Source organism: Trachurus trachurus, assembly GCF_905171665.1.
Source record: "Trachurus trachurus genome assembly, chromosome: 19".
NCBI classification, from domain to species: domain Eukaryota; kingdom Metazoa; phylum Chordata; class Actinopteri; order Carangiformes; family Carangidae; genus Trachurus; species Trachurus trachurus.
The window spans coordinates 6,000,505-6,021,575 of record NC_139913.1 but is presented as its reverse complement, the minus strand read 5'-3'; the positions used below and the strand labels follow the sequence as shown (position 1 = coordinate 6,021,575).

Sequence of the window (21,071 nt, the reverse complement as noted above, 5' to 3'; positions counted from 1 at the left end):
TGGATTACAGGTGAGACTCCCTTTCCTTTCCCCCCTATTTTATTATTTTTCACGCTTTAAATCAGAAAACACGAAATTAAATCAATTTTATTTTAAGTTCTGATAAGAAACGCGAAATATTCTCAGCAGAAGAATCGGTTTAATCTCTTTATATTATCCTGCCTATATATTACAGCCATTTTTAACCATCTTTACCGCCTTAGAATATAATAATCCTTTTGGTAAATTGGCCAAAACTTCAACTTGACTTCGCTGGAGCAGTGATATGTTAATGAGCTTTAGATAAGAGCATATGAGGCCCTGAATAGTTCAAACAGGCCCCACAGGGCACGTGTGGTGGCATCAACTGAGGAAGTGAACTCAGCCCTGCTGCTCATTAAGGCTCATTTCCACTCATTTACATTAGAGTATTAAGCTGCCTCCTGCTTGTACAGAGTGTGTTTCTGTGTGTTAACAGAGCACATGCTTCACACACACAAGGGACTCAGATCAAATAATTTACATTTCCTTATTTCTAGTGCAGGGTTACAAACATACTGAGTCACTGTGTTTTGGATTGAGCCTCACATTTTCCCCCATTCATTCATAATCATGAATATTTTATCCTGAACTGATCTGATGATCCACTTTTTTTACTGGCAGCACTTTTTATTCCATCATAAGAGACATTAAATGGTATAATCTCATGATCAGTGGCTGTACCAACTTGTTTTGTTGGAGTCTACTTCCATGTTACGAGCTCATAATGTCACTCGTCCACCAGTTTTTATATTATCTAATCTGGGTCAAATATGAGGAAAAAACGCTGCTTTGACCCACAATCATGTGATTGTTTTTGGATGCGTTATTGCACTTGAATCTGGTCGGACTACATTTCCTCAAAGTGCACAACCTCGGTGCTTGTAAAAAGCAAAACAGGTTTTATACAGGAACATTTAGAATAGTGAGTGAGTTCCTACATGGATTGGGAAATCCCTAAAGTCTTATCTTGAGATCAAAAGCATTTTTTTTTTTGTGCTCCTCCTTGAGTAAGCGAGCTCAGAAACCTTGCAAATCCCTTCATCCTGTTTCCACCACATGCTCTCATCACTGAGGTCAGTTACTCTCATCCTCTGCAGGCCTTACATAACATAACAAGCGAGCCAGGCTGCTTCTGCCCAGATTTAGACGGATATCAGTTTGGATTGTAGCACATAGCCTTTGTTTTGCATGTGAGCTGGCCTACATTCTCATTTCTCCCTTAAGTTTACACCTGTAGCTTTGCTTTTTATTCTTGTCATCATGATGCGTTTAAGTTTCCCTACACGTTTTCATCTCTCTCGACCGTTGTGTCCTGCTGTGGTGACGGTGGTAGTGGACGTCTCGTCTCTGCACGTTCTGATGTTTGTGGTGTGGCTGACTCTCTGCTCTGGGAGCTTGTTGCTTCAGGTCCCAGTGACAAGTTGCTATAAACATCCCCTTGAAAAACCAATTAAGCAGAGGTTGGTAATCCGCTCGCTGCAGGCGGTGCTGGCCCACGCTGTCACAGAGACGTTACACCACCATGTGCAAACCACACAGTATCGCACATGAGAGGAAGCTGCATTGATTTCTAATGGGTTTTTGTTGCTTTTGTTATATTATTGTCTAGCTTTTCATGAAAATCTTTGTATTTAGTTCAATTATGCAAAGAAAGAGCCACTTTTAATGCGTATTATTATAACTATTTCATTTTTAAACATGCAACAATTGTGTCTCTCTGATAAACTCATGACATAGTTTTGTTGCAGGGCTGTTGTATTAAATTGAAGCCTGTTATAGGATGTTGATCCACCTCTGTTCAAAATCTGAGATTATTTAGTGACACAGTTTCAGAGAGAATGACAAGATACAAAGGACAAACTGTGCTCAAATCCTACATTTCCAGCTTCTTTTCTCTTACGTGTTTGTTTTTATGACACACGTAACGTTCGACCTCAAAGCCCAGAGTCGCCCTCGTATGATAATCTGGAGCCAAACAACAATTTATCTCAGAGTTTGGCAGGAATTTTGTTTTCCTGTGACGTTTAAGATCCAGAGTGATCTGGATGAGGATCCGGGTCCAGGATAGACTGAACCACATCCAGGTAACATTAAATTATGGCATCACAGGCTTGAACCTGCAGCTCAGCTCCTCACCTCTGTTAGGTAACTGGATTACACAGAGTCCTCTCTCCTCTTCCTCATCCTCCTCCTCCTCATCCTCCTCTGCTCTGTGGCTCTTTAACACTTTCACTTTGGCCTCAGCGATGTGGCACCGAGCAGCAGCTATCTTCATAAAGGAAACTAACTCAGTGGAAACATGTCAGATTACGATCTGACTCCAGTGCACAGCTGCCGTTTTTGGTTCATGCAGCAGGCCCATGTTTTATTTATGTTCAGAAGCCACAACAAGTCATTTATCAGGTGTTAATGACAGGTGTTCTGCTTTTCTCTCTTTTATATCATTGAAAATTGAATGTCTTTGTTGAAAAAAGTTGTTGTGAGAAGCCCTCTCAATATATATTGAGGGGCTTTCTATCAATTCACATGCTCTTCATCAGCTGATGTACACGTTCAAGCGGCCATTTTTCTGAATACTTTATCATTTCCCTTTAGAACAGTTGGCCAGGTAAAGCAAATATGTTCACAAGGATTATCCATATAAAGATAAAAGGTTGGACTGTTTTAGTTTTCTAATATTTACAGTCTAAACGGCTCATTAAACCATCAATTTAATAAGGTATTCAATTAATAGATAAAGTGTAATTGCAGTGACGGAGAGATTCTCCACATTTGACTGTATGTGCTTGAAAATATATGTTCTGCCAGTCAGTTTATCATTTAATTACGTTACAACAGGGACAAAAGTCTGACGTGTAACTTCCTGTTGCCTTCAAGTGTCTTGTTTTGCTCGAGAAACAGTTGAAAACCCCCAAATATTCAGTTTATTATCATATCTGAAAGAGAAAATCATAAAATCCTGTCATTTTAGAAGTTGGAAACTGCAAATATTTGATCAATCGTTCCACCTGATGTGTTTTTCGTATTTCGCTCTGACCCACTGGTCCTTTTTCCCGTTGACAGGGGTCTTTCGGTGGTTTGCAGCGGCCCTGTCTCGTCAGCCCGGGTGCAGGAGTCTGAGAGCTGCTGTGTGAAATGGACTCTTACGGCTCGTCACTGAACCGCAGCCAGTCGCTGGCGAGCGGCCTGGAGAAAACCTCACCCAGCTGGAACAAGCCGCCGCACTCTCGCAGCAGCAGCACGCTGTCGTCCCGTCACTCCAGACAGGTCAGTCACACACACACACAACGTACAGGTGTGTCGACATTATTATTGTTTGTCTGGTTCTGGTGTTGGTTCTCACGTCTGTTGTGAAACCAGTGGTGATGATTTCTCAATCATTTAAAAAAAAAAACAGCACAACAAAACAAAGCTGGTGGCGGAGCGGAGAGATGGGGTCTTCCTTCCTTTGACGACACACCCTCACCACAACAAGACCCAGAATAACATCTGACTTCTGCTCAGTTTCAGCTCCTCTGTTTTTTTACCGTGACTGTCTCTGCTTGTTTTGTACGAAACCACAGAGATTGGAGACAGAAACAGACGCTTTGGTTATTAATCTGAAAGATAAGATAAAAAAAAAGATGCCTCGATGCCTGTGTCATGAATATCTGCAGCATGCACACACACAAGGCTGCAACTGAACTGACAGTTATTTTCCTTATCGATTAATCAGTAAATTACTCTAGAAACCACGACAGAAATAGTGAATAGTGATGCAAATGTCAGTGTCTTCGCATCGTCTGGCTGCTCACTGTATTGTCATAACAGACAGGCTGGTGGAGAAAAATACACAGAATTTACCAGAAATAACAAATAATTCCACTTTATAGATGTGTCACAATCAGTCATCGACTAATAAAAGAAAACATCAGGCCTTCTTATCTGAGCTTTTATGCAAAAAGCTCAGATAAGCTCTGAGCCTCTGGATGCCACTGATAAAGGTTGTAGGGGGTTATCAATCAAGGTATTTCACTCATTAATCACTGATTTGTCATATCAAACATGCAGTTTGACAATTACCGATATACGTCTGATATTTTATAGATTAAACGATGAATCAAGATATTTGAGAGAACAATGAGCACGTATCTCGTGTCGTCGTCACGTTACGATATAACAAAGAAGAAGACTGTTTCTCCTGCTACTTTGCTATGTACAGATAATCAAAGATTGGGAAGTGATCGACGACCTTCATGTGGAGATGAACTCAGCGGGCGACAACCCTCAGGACATGGCGACCCCGGGGATCTGTGAAGGATATCTGCTCAAGAGGAGGAAGTGGCCACTCAAAGGGTGGCACAAGGTGAGAGGAAGATGGAATCTGTTACCTTTTATTCCACATTTGCTTTTTAGAATGATAAAAATAATAGTTACTTATAATATTTGATTGCTCTCTCTCTCTCTTTCTCAGCGATACTTTGTCCTGGAGGCCGGGATCTTGCGCTACTGCAAAAATCAACAAGATGTAAGTGAACACAACATTTTCTAGGGCTGCCCCCAAATAGTCGTCATTAGCCGACCAACATTTCATTGGTCGATTGGTCGCAGGAAAGAAAAAGAAACATTTGGAGCCGTGTCTTGTCAAAATTAAGTCAAAATCAACAAGACTGAACTGTATATGAAAGGCTATAGGGCTTTTAATTTGAAGGGCCAGATTCAGGAAGTCGTGACACTCACTCGCTTGTTTTTTTTTACACAGCATGGCTTTTTTCCGATGTGATTACAGATGTTATCGGGGGGTTAGTCGACTAATCGCCATAAATGACGACTACTGGTCGACCAAGAAAATCTTTGGTCGGGGGCAGCCCCAATATTTTCTGACAGGATTTTATCTTTGAAAACCGTTGGACACATCTATTTTTTCTTCTCTAGGTCTCCAGGGGACGAGTCCAGGGCTCCCTGGACGTCAGCCTCGCTGTGATGTCGATAAATAAGAAGTCAAACCGCATCGATCTGGACGCAGGCGACATCCTCTATCACATGAAGGTAAAACGATGGTGATGATGAGATGAGCAGCGTGGCTTCAGGTGAAAGAGACAGAGGAGCCGCTGCATGCATACATACATACATGACTTCTCTTCTCTTCTCTCACCAAGGCAAAGAGCCACGAACTCTTCTACATCTGGGTGACCAAGCTCCAGGCTCACCGCTTGTTCAAGAAAAACGAGGCGGCTCACGTCAACAGCGGCTTCATCCAGACTCTGTCCCACAGCGTGGGGGCCGGAGAGGCTCAGAGGAACGGAGATATGGTGAGTAGGCTATTGGATAAAAAGAGTGAAGTTAAAGTGATATGCCAACATTTTTTTTTCATGTCTTGCCTCATTCCCGAGTCCATGACAAGCAGATAGACACCATCCTTTCGACTGTGCGTGCAGTAACGAGGGAGATAGAGCCGTATCGCCCGTAATTAGCTTAGCTCAAACACTGGAAGTGTATAGGCAGTGTTAGCCTGCCTCCTACCTGAGCCGAAATCAGCAGTCAGAAGCTGAATTCATTTTAGCTCTAAACTCTGTAAATATATCACTTTATCAACATTTTTAGGCGAGAAAGTAGCCGTTTAGATCAGCAGTGTGTCCTTAACTTGTCTAAATAGCAGCTGTTTACAATTTTGTTCTGACAAATTCAGCGCTACTCAAGCTAGCAGTTGTGACCAACGCACTTCCGGTTACTTCCGGTTATTTTCACAAAATAAAACACCCGTTGCCCTTTACATACAGAAGTGCTTTTACTTTGAAATAGGAAGCTAACCTACCCTCGATGTAGCTAGCTTGAACCAAAATAAACCGTCTTTGCTTGAACCCTCCGTTTTGACCGATCTCGTCCCGTTACCGGCATTTGACCGCTCAAGATGCCTTACCGGAGAGTTTTGTCAGCTCTGAGATGAAGATCGGCCCGCCGGTTTCCGTTTAGAGTTGCTGAAGAGTGTCTCTGATGACTTTAGGGAGGCAGGCTAACACCACCGATACACTTCCAGCGTTTGAGCTAAGCTAATTACGGGCGATACGGCTCTATCTCCCTCGTTACTGCATGCACAGTCGAAAGGATGGTGTCTATCTGCTTGTCATGGACTCGGGAGATGTTGGCGTATCCCTTTAAACGTCTTTTTAGAAGTGAATCAAAGTTACTACTTACAGTAGCTGTATGTTTGTGTTCGTGTTAACAGAGCTCTACAGCAGGGACAGATCCCCCTGGACCCTCAGGGATGCTGCCCTCAGCTAACACGGGCGTGAACAGCAAAGTGTCGGCCTGGCTGCAGCAAAGTCACGACCCAGATCTCTGTGTCCAAGGTATATATACTGTATATGTAACACTCTGTGACTGTGATCAATAGCACGGCGTAGGAAGCTTTTATCCGTCCCATCATCTACTCAGAGTACAAGTAACAGAAGATTAAACCTCTCATGGTTTTTCTTGCAGAGCTGAACCGGTGCCACTTGGACCTCTCCGAGCTAAACCGCTTAATCCAGAGGCTGCAGGCGCTGGAGGTGGGCCAGGCTTTCACCAACGGAGACCTGCAGCGGATCATCAGCATACAGGTGGAGCCGAGGCCCGAGGGGTCTGAAACGGTCAATGTACCACAAACTAAACTTTTTATAGTGTGATTATTTCTTTTTTTTCTTTTCTTTTTGCAGAACCTCTCACTTGAGAAGCCGAAGAAGTCAAAGTCGGGGAAGATGTGGGGCCACTCCCGCACACTGTCCCGGGTGGAGGCCTTGGGAATGGTAAGAACGGCTTGGGCAGGCTGAACGCTACGGATAATATGATTTTTTATTTTACACTAATTTTCTTTACATACATTTGACTTTGATACTAATTGGTCTTTGATTGCTGGTAATTACTGGGTCTAAGTAATTTGACATCCCAACCTTTCTATAACATTTTGGGGCTTTTCTCTAATCCAAAGCCTATTCGTGGGATTACTAAATCGGTGAGTCGCCAATTGACATCAAACATGAAACAACTTGATTCCTAAAAAAACAAACAAAAAAACATATTCACTGCTGCATATTTCAAATTATGAATAATAGTTTTTTTTAACATTTGTAATGGTAAATGTGTTTTGTGTAATTTTCACTGGATGATGGTGTTTGTGTTTTTGTTTCTATCTGGTGGATTAAACTCTGATTTATTCAACGTCCAAAAACATGTTTGAGCGTAGACATGAAATGTTTCTGATTTTGTAGAATGAGTGAGTCAATAGATCAGCCATGTAAACCTGTGTTTAGTTTAGATGTGTAGGTTTCCTGGCTCTGCTTCGCTTTTCTGTTCTGCTCTGCAAACGTAGTCTTGATTTAAACATTAAAATAACCAAATGAACACAGTCGGTAGGACAGAAAAGCTGCAGGGCTGTGAAACGTTAGTCAACCTGAAGTTCAATGTGTAAATAAGTCCCTGATGAGATTAGTGTAATGATATTACAGCACACAGACCGGCCGCTCGCACACAGTGATCTGGACTTGTTGTTGCAGAAAAAGCACAGATGCAACGAACGATGATTATTTTAATGACGGCTCTGTTTTATTTAGGTTCAATTCAATTTGTTTATAATTTCTGCAGCGTTCAGCACACAAGTTCTGCCCCCATTACTTCGTTGTTTAACTGCAATGTTGCGCAGCTAGCAGGAGGAGAGTTAGGTCCGGGCTGCACATATTTTTCTCGGGTCTCTTCCTATGGTAGCATTTGGGGACCTAGAGCTGTAGAGCGTTATTTAGAAAATGACCGGAATTCTCCTTTAACTTTCCCCTGGATTAGCATACAACTTTATTTGTTCACAATTTGGAAAAATGAAGTGAGCCGAATTCACTGTTAACAGCCTGAATGGATTTACAGATAATTAGCACTTGGTTACTCTGATATTGAAGAAAAGTTCTGCAGTTACTGTTTAGTGTGCAAGTCTGGACAAGAAAGTAAATAGTTGTATTATAACATCCATAAAACAGTGTATGATAGTCTAGTCCAAATATGTAGACAGTGGTAACAAGTATAAATGCTGAGGGTCAAAACCTTGCTGGATTGTAAAATGCAGCTCTGACACCTTTCTGACAGATAAGTTGGAAAAATCTTAAATTAACCAGAGAATCGATCCTCTTCCCTCCTCCTCTGTTCACCTCCCAGCTGTCCTCCAGTCACCTGAACAGCTCGTCTCACCTCGGAGCGTCGGTCCCGTCCATCCCCGACTACGTTTACACTCAGCTGTCCCCTCCCACCGTCGCATCGCCCGAGGGCAAGAAGATCCAGCAGGACATCTGCGCCATGTCGCTACGAGGTCAGTAAGACGGATACATGCACATGCACGCTGGAGGGATCAGGGCTAAGGACAATGAAAGAAAAGCGAAAAAAAAATATGAGTAGGCTACACTGCATATTTTAGTAATTAAATACGTGTGGTTTGTCCTCTTATTGCCCCTCAGTGCTCGCATCCCTGAAGACTGTTCATGAGACTCTGGCCCAGGAGAGGCACAAATTACAAGAAGTCTGGGATTCAAACAACATCCACCAGCCGAACACATTAGCCCCGGTAAGATTCATGCTGCACCTGTCATGTGGAGTCTCTGACAAGTGTTTTTTATTTTGTTTTTGTTTTTTAAATGTATGCCTTTGTCTCCTTAGCCCGCGGCAGGGAGGCATTCATCCAACGGGCCTCCCTCGGTGGCAGATTCAGCGGCGGAGTATTTCGACGCCAGTGACGACGTCCTCTGCGGCAGCTCCTCCGAGGTGTCTGACGAATCAGGACTCAGTGACGGGACCACCTCCAACTCAGAGCCAGAGGAAGGACACGGTGGGTGCACGCACGCATAGTTCGTCCATGACACTTTTTGTCCTTAAAGGTCCAGTGTGTTAGCCTAGAAATCTAGCTGCACCCTAGCGGCAGCAAATATATTTGCTCCGCAGGTCAGTCTAGAAACGAGCCATAGGAACTTTTTGAGTCTCAAACACCGCTTGTGTTCACCAATCACAGCGCTCTATCTGTTGAGAGAGTCGTTGGGCGGCTTAACGCGATGACGACATACTTGCGACGGTGAAAAACATGATGGCTTTGGCAAAGGAATCGTTTGAATCGGCGTTGGCATCAACTTTGAAAGAATTAAACTTGTCATTTTCTTTAAAAGTTGAGCAAGAAACTGCACTGAAGTCATTCATTTCGAGGAAGGATGTATTTGGTGTTTTGCCAACGGGATATGGGAAGTTTAATCTACGTCATCCTGCTCTTTGCTCTGATTAGTCGTAGTGCTACCCTATTGCGTGCAGAGGCAGTTTGAAAGACAGCCTTCATCCCGCCTTCATCCCGCCCCCTGGATTGAGCCGAGGTCTACCGGTCGTTGCCAGACTAGACATGTTAATGATATAGTCTGGCTTGTCAGGCTACCAGTGTGTTAAAATGAGGGGAAAACGGTGACATCTAGCATTCTTATTCTATTATTTATCTATTAAATAATTGTATTGTTTATTCATGAACGTGAAACTCTTGAAACATGCTCTCTGGTTGGCTGGATTTTCCATCCATTTCGTACAAACATGGTGGCGTAAGATGGTGACTCTCTCTAAGTAAGACCCTTGCTATATGTATATATATATAAGAAGAATTATAAGGCTATGAAAACCAAGCAGATTTTATTTTATAGCAATTATACACTTATACAAATATATTCATTGGTAGTATATTCAGATTTTGCTAGTAAACCTTGACAAATATTACACCCTGGACCTTTAAGGACTCTTGTGAGTCTCTGTTCTGAATAATTGAAATGATTTCCTGTCACCTACTATATCACAGCATCGGCCACTCGTCAGTACCGTGCGAGCATTTCAAAGTCTCCTAACAGCGTCGTCCCCAAGAGCACTGGGCGTCGCACGCTCCCGGCTTCCTGTCCAGACAACAGCCACGTGGGGCTCATGGCCATCCTCTACAACAACATAGGTAAGCACCCGCTGCACTGAAACACCTGTTACTGATATAACATCTCACCACTCTGCACCTTCCTCCTGAGGCTCACCTGCTCGTCTTCCTCCTCAGGTAAAGACTTGGCGCGGGTGTCGATGCCGGCCGCTCTGAACGAGCCGGTGAACCTGCTGCAGCGGCTGTGTGAGGAGCTGGAGTACAGCGAGCTGCTGGACACGGCCAGCAACACACCGGACCCCTACCAGAGGATGGTGAGGCTGCACAAACATACAACACACACTGTTGTCTTTATATTGTCAAACACATGTGGTGCAATAAAGGAAAATCCAAGGCACTCTTCTTCAATAATATAAAAAGCCTTTATTTGTACAATGGCTGTATCGAATAAAACATTTGAGTGGGTTACAGCCCATGCGTTTCGGCAGAAGCCTGCACACGTGGTACAATGTTGCTGTTAAAGACCTGATAATAAATCTGTGTATTCACTGATTGGATCATCCCAAATTTGGAGTTACAGCATAAAAAACACAAGAAAAATATGTCTGTGGATATTCGATTCAATTTGTTGCCCAGAGATAACGATGAATGAGATGACAACTGGTCTTGTAGTTGTCTAGGCAGACGTTTCACCTCTTATCCAAGGGGCTTCATCAGTTTGTGATACACTAGTCTGACAAACAGTGGAGTAAGACTCGGGTATTTAACCTCTGTGAGGTTAAATACATTGGATAAGAGGCGAAACGTCTCCCCAGTTGCCTTTGATTCAATTTGTTGCCCAGAGAACAAGAAAAATACAAAATAAAATGTAATCGCTCAATATACACACTAGGAAAATGTGACCAATACACTTCAGAGCTCATCTATAAGATTTGCTTGGCATTAAAACTTCACTTCATCATTTTATCGTTCTTTTTTTGTTTTTATTACCTGCAGGTTTACATTGCTGCCTTCGCTATCTCTGGTTACTCCACGGCGACGTTCAGGAACCGCTACAAGCCCTTTAACCCGGTGCTGGGGGAGACGTACGAGTGCCTCAGGGACGACCGAGGCTTCCACTTCATCAGTGAGCAGGTAACCGAAGGAAAAACTTCACCACCGTCACAACCGACCGCCGAGCTCCATTAAATCTGACCTGCTTTTTAAAAGAAAAAGATGATGAGGAATTAGCTGCCATAACACATAATCCCCTTGTGGTGAATTTAGATGAATGAGTCAGTGGTTTAATTGAGCTGCTCAGAGCTGTGGAGTGATTTATGGCTGTAATAACAAATCATAAAGGGACGACAAATGCTTCAGCCATTTATTTAGGAGTGATGGCAATTAAGGGGAAATAATTAAACATCAGTCTTCAGGAAAGCAGTTAATTTCTTGGACAGTAGTTGTGATGTGATTTCTGCCCAACATCATGATCATATTTACTTGTAGGACACTTTAAAAACTTAAACTTCAATAGGTCCGAACAATAAAACAAAAACAGAATCTATTTCAATTAATAATGAGAATAAAACAGAAGAATAATGTAAAAACTCATGAATTTAACAGGTGTCACTGACTCAACATTTAATCACTGAAAAACAGCTGTTTGTTTTATGTTTTGCAGCAATTTCTAATATTGTAGCACTGTCACAATATATCCAGTGTTAATAACAGTGATATTTAAAAGATGAAATACTGACATAGTGGGAATAGCAGATGTAGATCCTGTAGCATTTTTGCATATTTGTCTTTTAATCTAATCCATTTGCCAAAAAAAGCATAAAATGCACAATAAACTGAGTTAAAGATGAAATTGACCCATTAAATCATCTTTAGTCTTTGTAATTATTTTCAAATTTCTATATGTATCAATATAAGAGGTTGTTCAGAAATGTATTCAAGCTACTTTTCAGGAAAGAACCTGTCACATGTGATCTCACAGTAATAAAAAAAGCTAATTCCTGAGTTCGACAAAAAGATGTGACTCTTCTGTTCATCCACACCAGGTCTGCCACCACCCGCCCATCTCCGCCTGCCACGCAGACTCACCCAACTACTCCTTTTGGCAAGGTGAGGCTCTTATCACACCAAACATCTGTCTTATCCATAAAACATCTGTTTTATATCATCGTCATCGCCATTTGTTTGTATTTTTCTCCAGACCAGCGATGGAAAAACAAATTCTGGGGGAAGTCTCTGGAGATCCTGCCGACAGGGATGGTGAACGTGACTCTGCCGAGGTAAACGGTCCGACTTTATTCTCACCGGTCCCAATTTGAATTTGCAAATTTTACTCCAGAGTCTGTGTCAGATGAGGCGCGACTCTGGACCGTTACCTGTGACTGAGGCTCATTCCTCATGAGAAATGATGAAGTCCGTAATTGTCCATTAGAGACGAGCTGGGAGCAATGAGACATGAATATCACCACCTTCCAACCATCTGTCCAGATGTTGCTCGCGCTTCTGCATTTGATTGATCATATATAATGATGTGATGTAATAACTAACAACATAATGAAGGTGCTGTCATGTCAGCGTGTGACAGAAAGTTCATAAAAACTAATAGAATAATGAACTGAATCCGTAAAACAGAAGGGACATTGTAGCTGAATGGTTTTCACCTTAAACATTAGACACCTGCAGCCAAACTAGTATTTGTTTTCCATCGTGGATTTGTTTGTTAATTACTGTCTGATGTCCAAAAAATGCCATAAAATAGTGACAAATATCTGTTGCCTTTTCTCAAAATAGAAGTTGATGTCCTTTTATTCAATTCAATTCAATTCAATTCAAAATGGCTCATTTTGTCAAATTAGCAGTTTGCAATGATATAAAATACAGGAAAACTATGATTCTTCCCCTGAGAGAAGCTGAATCCAGAGAACTTTTGTCGTTTTTACCTGATAATACTTCAAAATAGTTGTCTATTTCTTTGTTTACTGATGAACTGGCTCAGTGTTAACTACATCTCCTGAACTGTGATGCTTGTATGCAGGTACGGAGACCACTACGAGTGGAACAAAGTGGTGACCTGCATCCACAACGTCCTCAGTCAGCAGCGCTACCTGGAGCACTACGGCGAGGTCACCATCCGAAACCTGAAAAGCAACGCGTGCACCTGCAAGATCACCTTCGTCAAGGTGAGTCACACATTTTAAACGCTGCTTTTCTTCTACTTATTATTATTTGGTTTGCAAGTGGCAGATTTTCCTAAGAAAGTTTTTTTTTTTTGTTGCAGTCTCGTTACTGGGGCTCAGACACGAACAAGAACGAGGTGCAGGGGACGGTGCTGGACCAGAGCGGGAGTGTGATTCACCGGTTCGGAGGCCTGTGGCATGAAGGCATCTTCTGTGACACTCTGCCGACGCCGAAGTGTGTGTGGAAGCCAAGTGAGTGAATGAACAACCAAAACAAGACATTTTAGTAACATGATTGACATTTTAACTTGAGATGCTTTCATCTTAAAGGGATAATTCAACATTTTGGCAAATTGACCCATTGCCATGATCCCTATAGTCATAGCAGTAGGTTTGTTACCTTTAATTGTTGGTGCAAGCTATTTTTAGAACAGTGGAGCAGAGCCGCAAGCTGCTCAGAGCTTGGTTTCCCTCATCAAACTCATCAAATACACAATCCAACAACTCCAAAATGCTCTGGACAAGTTGTGACCTGCACATTCACCACGCTATGAGATAATAACAGAACGTTACCAGACAGAGTTGTTTTAGAGGTAAATTCATGCAAAACCTGTCATGGAAATTCTCTGCTGTTGCTGGTGAAAAATGAAATAGAGACTTGCCGGCCGACAATGTTTTATTTCCTTTGCAAAGAAAAGGTCAATCAACATGCGAGCGGTTCAAGATGAAGAAAGACCCTGAACATGGGGAAAACCTATACATTTATAGCTGAGGGAAGGTCCACTTCTGGGGTGTGTTTGTGTTCTTTGGCCGGCCCCTTCCTTGATTGTCTTTTCACACCTTCGCCTTTGAAGGTATCGTCACCGGTCTCCCGAGGTATGGAGTCAAGAGATACAATTTAAAATACAAAGGGGTTTGAGTGTGAATTAGGAAGTTGGAAGTTGGGCATCACAGATGGTTAAGTGTAAAGGAACTTGAATTCACAAATTACAGAAGGAAGTCTGGGAAAGCAGAAGGTTAGGTGTCTTAGGTGGTTTAAATGCAAAAGAACTTGATTTTATAATTACATTAGAAAGTATCTCAAAAAGGAGGTAAAAATGCTATTACAAACCGCTGATGCACGTTTCCTTCAGGGACAGTTTTTCATCAAGCAGTCTCTGTATTTACCTCGAAAACAACTCTGTCTCGTAACGCTCTGGGCCATTTGCCAAAATGTTGAACTATCCCTTTAAATGCTATCTTTCACATTTTAATCCGTCTTTGTGATGGTATAATTTTCTGTTTGGAGTCGTCTGCGTCACTCGTCGGTGTACTTAGGCTCTGAAGCGAGAGTCTCTGCTTTAAACGGAGCTCCTCGTTCGCCAAAACTGCTAATCAGCATAAATCCCAGCGTCATGTTTGTGCCGCAGCAGCAGCGACTTACCTGAGAAACCTGTGTCACCCCGCAGATACACAGCCAAAGGATTACCTGCTCTACTATGGCTTCTCCACCTTCGCCATGGAGCTGAATGAACTGACCCAGGAGCTGGTTCCTCTGCTGCCGCCCACAGACAGCCGCCTGCGCCCGGACCAGAGGTGAGCACATCTGGAGGAAGCCTTTATCGTGTGGGTAAATTAATAAAAGCAGATTTAAGCTGATGTTACTGTCTCTTTGAACAGAATGCTGGAGGAGGGAAAGGTGGAAGAAGCAGACTTAAAAAAAGACGATATCGAAGGAATTCAGAGGGAGCGGAGGAAAGAACTCGCCAGAAAGGGAGAAGAGCATGCCCCGCGATTTTTCAAGTGAGTTTATTTTATCCTCTTTAAAGGAACATATAATGTGATATATTATTGTTTCAACAAAAGCACTATACTATAATGATTGATGACAATAATAATAAAGACCATAAAATAAGCACCATATCTATCTATATATACTATATGGCCTTTTGTTATTGATAAAACTCCCATGATGCTGTTGGAGTCACAAAACAAAAACAACGATGCTGTGCTAGTAGCAGCTAACGTAGCCTCCAGCTGTTAGCCTGAAGCAGACAGGCTGAGGTCAGAGGTCACACTACCAACTTAACTCTGATGTGATCACTCAATATTTGATCATATTAATGTGTTTATATACTGTATTCAACTCTTATTATAATCTTTTTTTTTCTTACTGCTCATAATTGACCTAGTATTGAGCACAAAAATGACTAAATTAACAGTCACACTTCACTTTATGTCGTTTTCTAGAATTTATAAGCAGCATATACATGTTTATAATGGAGTATAATGTAGAAATAAGCTGATATAAATGCTTATTTATGAATGGATGGATAAATTAATAATAAAATATACCCTTATCTGCTTAAAACATTCATTAGTATTATCACAACAAAACTCATTCTGATTATGATAGTGAGGTAGAAACCATGTATATTTATTTACTGTTATGAAGGGACTTTAAGTGAAGTTTAACTTCTGGTGTATTATCAAAAAGTATTTTCAAAGTACATTTCTCTGTATTTTACATTCCTACAGATACATATTGAAACTCATTCATTGGTACAAATGAAAACAAGCTTACATACGTAGAAAAAAAATCTGCAAATGCAAATGTTGAATAATGTAAAAGTATTTTTGATGCAATCATTTTCTGTTTCTCCTGAAGGAAAGCCAAAGACTCCTGTGGACGGGACGTGTGGTTGACCAACGGGATGTACTGGAAGCTCCGAGAGAATCCAGGTTTCGCTAAGACTGAGAACGTGACGCTGTGGTGATGAGACGGCAGCAACAAACACACAAGATAGAGAGACTGAAAAATATCAGTGCTGGATATTTTGAGCAGCATATATGAACCGCTCTGAGGAGGCTGCAGAGTGGAGACGGTGCTGCTGAGCTCTTCTCCTCCTCCTCCACCTCCTCACACCCGTGACTGGCTCATGGGAACCGTCAGCACCTGGTTGTTAAATCTCAGAGGATGCACCTGTCGAGCTACTTGGAGTTTTTTAGAAGACTGCGCTCCACATATATACATATATCTTTATACTTTTGAGAATTTCAACAATTTTTATGCAGAAAACAGACTGTGTGTGAAGCAGCAACCAATGACTTGAAATGGAAAACTATATTTTTCTGTCAGGTTAGATACCGAGGCCTGTTGTTCTTATAGTGTACTGTCTGTGAACATCCAGTCAGACCGTGTCCTCCGCTTTATTACAGCTGCAGGTGTTTGACTGTGTAGATGCACCGTGAAGTCACAGCTGCAGCTGCAGGCTGTCGGGGCCTGGATTGACTGGTTTTCTGTGCTAATTTGATTTAATGCAGATTCATACAGGAACATGCACCAATGAAGCACAATCAAGAGAACAAGAACTTTTAAGTGGCTATAATCGACATTTTTAAAATCACACATCTTATTTACCACCTGTATTTGCAGCATCAATCGCTTATATTGAGTTTCAGATCCTGTTTTAAGTCACACATTTAAAGTTTAGTATTGAATGCAGCAGCAAACAGTGAGTAGAATTTCAAGGTAAACAGCTTAATATTTCCCTCAGGAGCTGCAGCAACATTTAAATCAATTAACATGACTTTTTTTTAATTCAATTATTCAATCACAAAATAGTGAAAGATGCTCATTGCAAATTTCCATATCCCAAGATAATGTCTCCTAATGTCATTCAGTACTTAACAAAGGAAAAGGAGCAAATCGTCATGTTTGAGAAGCTTGAACCAGAACCGATATTACAATAAATGAAATGATTAATGATTATCAAAATGGAGAGAAAGGGAGATATAATTAATAAGCAGCTTTTTTCTCACCACATAAACCTACAAGATGATGATAACACTCGTAATCGCATGTTTATTATCACCCGTCCTCTCTGTGCATGGTGCATTCACCTCAGTAAGTTTGTGTTGGATCAAATTTGTGCTCAGTTGTTTTTTGTTTTGTTTTTTTGGAGGGGGGAGGGGCAGTACTGACGTATTGCACATGAATTACTCCGACTTGGTACCTGTGGCTTTCAGGTGTGACTGAGAAGAGAGTACGATGCTGAAGACGATCGTCATCACCGACCTAAATGAGGAAAACATTTAAGACAGTATCTGTCTAAATATTTTGGTCATAGGTTTAATGTTTTAATTTTTTTTTATTTCATTTTTTTTTTTGAACTTGGGAACTATTTAAGAATAAAAATAAAGAATAGAAACATATTTAAAAAAAGGATTTAATGGATGATGTATTGTATTTTTATGTCATTACTAGTAAGAAGAATATCCAACTGGTTGGAAACATGTAAATACTGTATTTATACAGTACATTAAAACTGTTAATATCACAACTGTGTGCAAATGTATTTATTTAGATTAATTTATTAACGCACAATTTGAAAATAACAAGTCTTCCCACACTGAACACATGAAACCAGTGGAGATTTGTCATGTGTAAGCTTTAATTTCATGAATAAAAAAACAACAGTACATTACACAATTAAGCCACCTTTAATAAATAACAGTTTCCCCCTCAGAACTCTTCATCTCTTATTTGTTTCTGAATTTATAAGCTCTCAATGAAAGAGTCAAAGGAGGATTATTGCTCCCTTGACACAGACTGTGCACATGATTCACACACACGAAAAAAAACAAAAAAAACATGCTTGTTGTTCAGCCTGCTCGTTCGCTTGCTCGCTCCCCTCCGGACTTCCCTCCTCTATTACTACACTATACAGTAAAATCTCTGGAAATGAATGAATCTCCCACACACACTCTCTCTCTCTCTCTCTCTCTCTCTCTCTCTCTCTCTCTCTCTCTCTCTCTCTCTCTCTCTCTCTCACACACACACACATGGTCTTCAGTGTGTTCAGGGGAAACACAGAGTCACTGGAGATGGAGGTAACATAACAGCAGGGAGGGAGTTGTGGGTCACTGGCTGAAGTTGTAAGGTTGTAATAGCTGAGATTTTCCAGCAGGGGTCGTTCCTGAGGCGTGTGAGAGCTTTTCCTTTTTCATTTTTCTCTTTCATTGCTGCTGTTTGGTGTGAGATGTTGCACTCCTGTAGGTGCAGGGTCACTGAGAGTAGCACGCAACAAACCACAGCACATATAATAAATAATGAACTGACATTTTTGTTTTTAAAATGCCACCTTCAAATCTAAACGGTATTTTTCTTTCTATTAATTGCACTTGAAACAAGAATTGTCCATTGTTCACCTTCATTAGCTAAGGTTCATCAAGAATCATCATCATTGATGTCATCTTTCTGTGACAGATGTCAACATAAACATTAAACGGTACAACTTTTGGAAATGTTACACAAGCAACATACATTATTTTTCATTTTTCATCATACAATATATCCATCATTCTCTTTGCAGCATAAAATTAACATTTCATCATCATTTAACTTTAAATTATTTAAATGCTCAGGTAAAAGGACTGAACTGTCACACAGTTTGTCCCTTTTTTGCATCGACATCATTTTTAAGACCAAGTGCTGCAGAGGAGAGATTCTTTTTTTTTTTTTTTTTTTACATCTTATGTGCATCATGTTATTGATTATCTTCAACTCCAGTGTAAGTCCCAGCCTTCATACAACACTTGTATTTAAAATCGGCTCAGTAAAAAGAAAAGTTTGACTAAAGAGGGTCTACATGTGAAATAAGGCCAGGATTTTACAATATAAAGAAGAGATAGCCTAGATCCTGCATAAAGTGGCACAAAAAAGTGACCAGGCACCAAAATAAAAGGGTAAAATTGTCTAATTCATACCTTATGAATTCATTTCTCAACATTAATGGTCTAAATGCTTGTTCAAGGACAGAGACTGCTTCATTAGAGTCATTTTTCTAGTTTAAGACTCAGAAAATTTACAATATAATATCCCTCAAATTTAGTTTTTAGTGGCGCCCAAAGCTGTTAGCTCTATTTACTCATATGTATAAAAATGCTTATTGGCATCTAGTTCCATAATGTATTTCAGGTTTTCTGCTCATATGAAGGAACTGTTTGAAATTTTAGAAACTGTATGGCAAAGGTGAAGCTACAAGTCTGTCTGGAGGTAACGAATCCTGCCTAGCAACACCTCTAAAGCTCACAGATTAACACAGTAGATGGAGTTTGTTTGATCTGTACAAAAACACATGTGTAAAATTGTCAATTTATCGTATTTTATGTGCCTCATTCTGTCTTCTGGAGAGCAAACTAGGTTAGCATTTTGTAGCTTTAATGCTAATCTTAGCAGCTACTGGCTCTGGCTCCATTTTTAGAGCATCTCAAAAATATCAAACTGGGTCTTTAATGTGATTTTCTTTTTTCTTCTGTAAACACAAGACATTTATAAACTGTTTTCATCATTTTTTCATCTCTCTGTCTCTCCCATAGAGGAGACTTCAGTGACCCTGCTCCTTCTCCTCTGACTGGCTGCCTGTCGCCCCCAGTGTTGTCCGAGGCCATTAGCACACCTGGTGAGGAATGAGGAGCAGATCTCTGATCAGCGCCGACTGCGGCCTCACTCTTCATTTCTGTCACCAGGCCGGGGGAGCCGGGCCTCTGTCAACCAGTGTCACCACATGATGGGACAGTGGACTGGTGGTGGTAGTGGTGGGGAGGGGGTGGTTAGGTGGTGGGGGGGTTCAGAGTGTCTGTCTGGTCACTTTGTGCTTCCTGTTCATGGAGGTCTGAGGGTGACAGTGCCTTGTCTGTTTACCTGTTTGGCTGCACTGAATGACCCACTTTCACTACCACTGCTGCTGCTCTGCTGAGACTCTGCTGCAGAGAACTGGGTGAGGATCTGATCCAGGATCAGTGAGAAACTTTGTTGTTGTTTTTTTTTTAAATGAGCATGAATTATTGATGCACTGACATTTATTATATTTATAGATTACACCAGTTGTGGTCTCATCTAATCTAATCTGGTTCATGTGCACCGGTGGTAGTGGTAGTGGTGGTGGTGGGTGTGTGTTTGTGTTTAGAGCTGGCACACTTCCCTCGGCCAATACTGTTTTCCAGCTGCTCTGTTATCAATGCTCTTATTGATCCTCGGTTTGATTGAGCCATATGGTGACAGAAGCGTTTTCAAATCGACTGATTGTAGCAGAGGATTGAGCCTTTTTCTTTCTCTACAGTGATGCTTGTTTGACTCTATCAGAGCGGGCGGTGTGTGTGTGTGTGTGTGTGTGGAGCTGCTGGCCTCGATTTACTTTACGGGCAACAAACAACACAACAACATCAGCCAGTCTGCTCATCTGTGACTTTAAATAAACATGAAGCTGGTTGAGATAAACCTTAGAACGGATGTACACGATGAATGTCGTCTCGCACTCACACTCGCATGTTTCCTTTTTTTTTTGTGTGTTACCAAAGGTTGACCTCACATTTTATAATTTTGAGCTGAATAATTCACACATACATAGCCAAACGTAAAGGTGCCCTGTGGAGTTTTCATGTAAACAAACAAGAGAAAACAAGTGTTTATCCTGGAGGTTGGACATATGTTGACAAATGTTTGTTTTTTTTCCTGGCAAAACATTAGTTAAAGTGATTTTTTTTTTAAATTCCTCCACAAGTGAACCTTTAGGTTGTCCACACTGAAGACTGAAGAGATCTGTTACACTGTAAACGAAGCCCAGAAAAGGCACAACATCATCATTATTCCCATAATTGATTAATCCCATAATCGAATCTCGTTATTGTGTTGATAAAATAATAGGTAATAGAAAATGTTGCTATAATTATGATCATTCAAACTTCCTCCTGGCCTGAGGTGATGTCTTCAGACACGTTGAGCTTACTGTCATGTCAGACAAACTATCAAATCCTCACATCTGAGCCTGAAACCAGCTTAAAAATGAAAGATAATCAATTCTTTAATTGATTAAATGACAAGTCAGTGCAGCTCTGATGAAGTAGACTCCCTTTAAACATCTGGTTTCTGAGGTTTGGCTCATTTTGGATCATGAGCAGATCAAACTTTTTTAGATTTTTTATCATATTAACGAGCGTTTCATGGTCATAAA

The 21,071-nt window shown here is 41.1% G+C and overlaps 1 protein-coding gene across 1 annotated transcript; it reads left to right on the top strand.

The window, feature by feature from the left end:
• Positions 1-3,156: 3,156 nt before the first annotated feature.
• On the top strand, positions 3,157-15,833 carry osbpl7 (oxysterol binding protein-like 7; the record flags this gene model as incomplete). The annotated part of the gene is made up of 22 exons (XM_083994737.1): positions 3,157-3,288; positions 4,226-4,366; positions 4,475-4,528; positions 4,936-5,049; positions 5,160-5,312; positions 6,227-6,350; positions 6,481-6,599; positions 6,696-6,785; positions 6,968-6,991; positions 8,179-8,329; positions 8,475-8,581; positions 8,674-8,842; positions 9,839-9,982; positions 10,079-10,215; positions 10,898-11,035; positions 11,947-12,010; positions 12,102-12,180; positions 12,936-13,080; positions 13,179-13,329; positions 14,526-14,652; positions 14,737-14,859; positions 15,725-15,833. The coding sequence occupies 22 exons, from the start codon at positions 3,157-3,159 to the stop codon at positions 15,831-15,833; spliced, it is 2,595 nt and encodes an 864-aa protein (XP_083850863.1).
• Between the last annotated feature and the right edge of the window lie 5,238 nt (positions 15,834-21,071).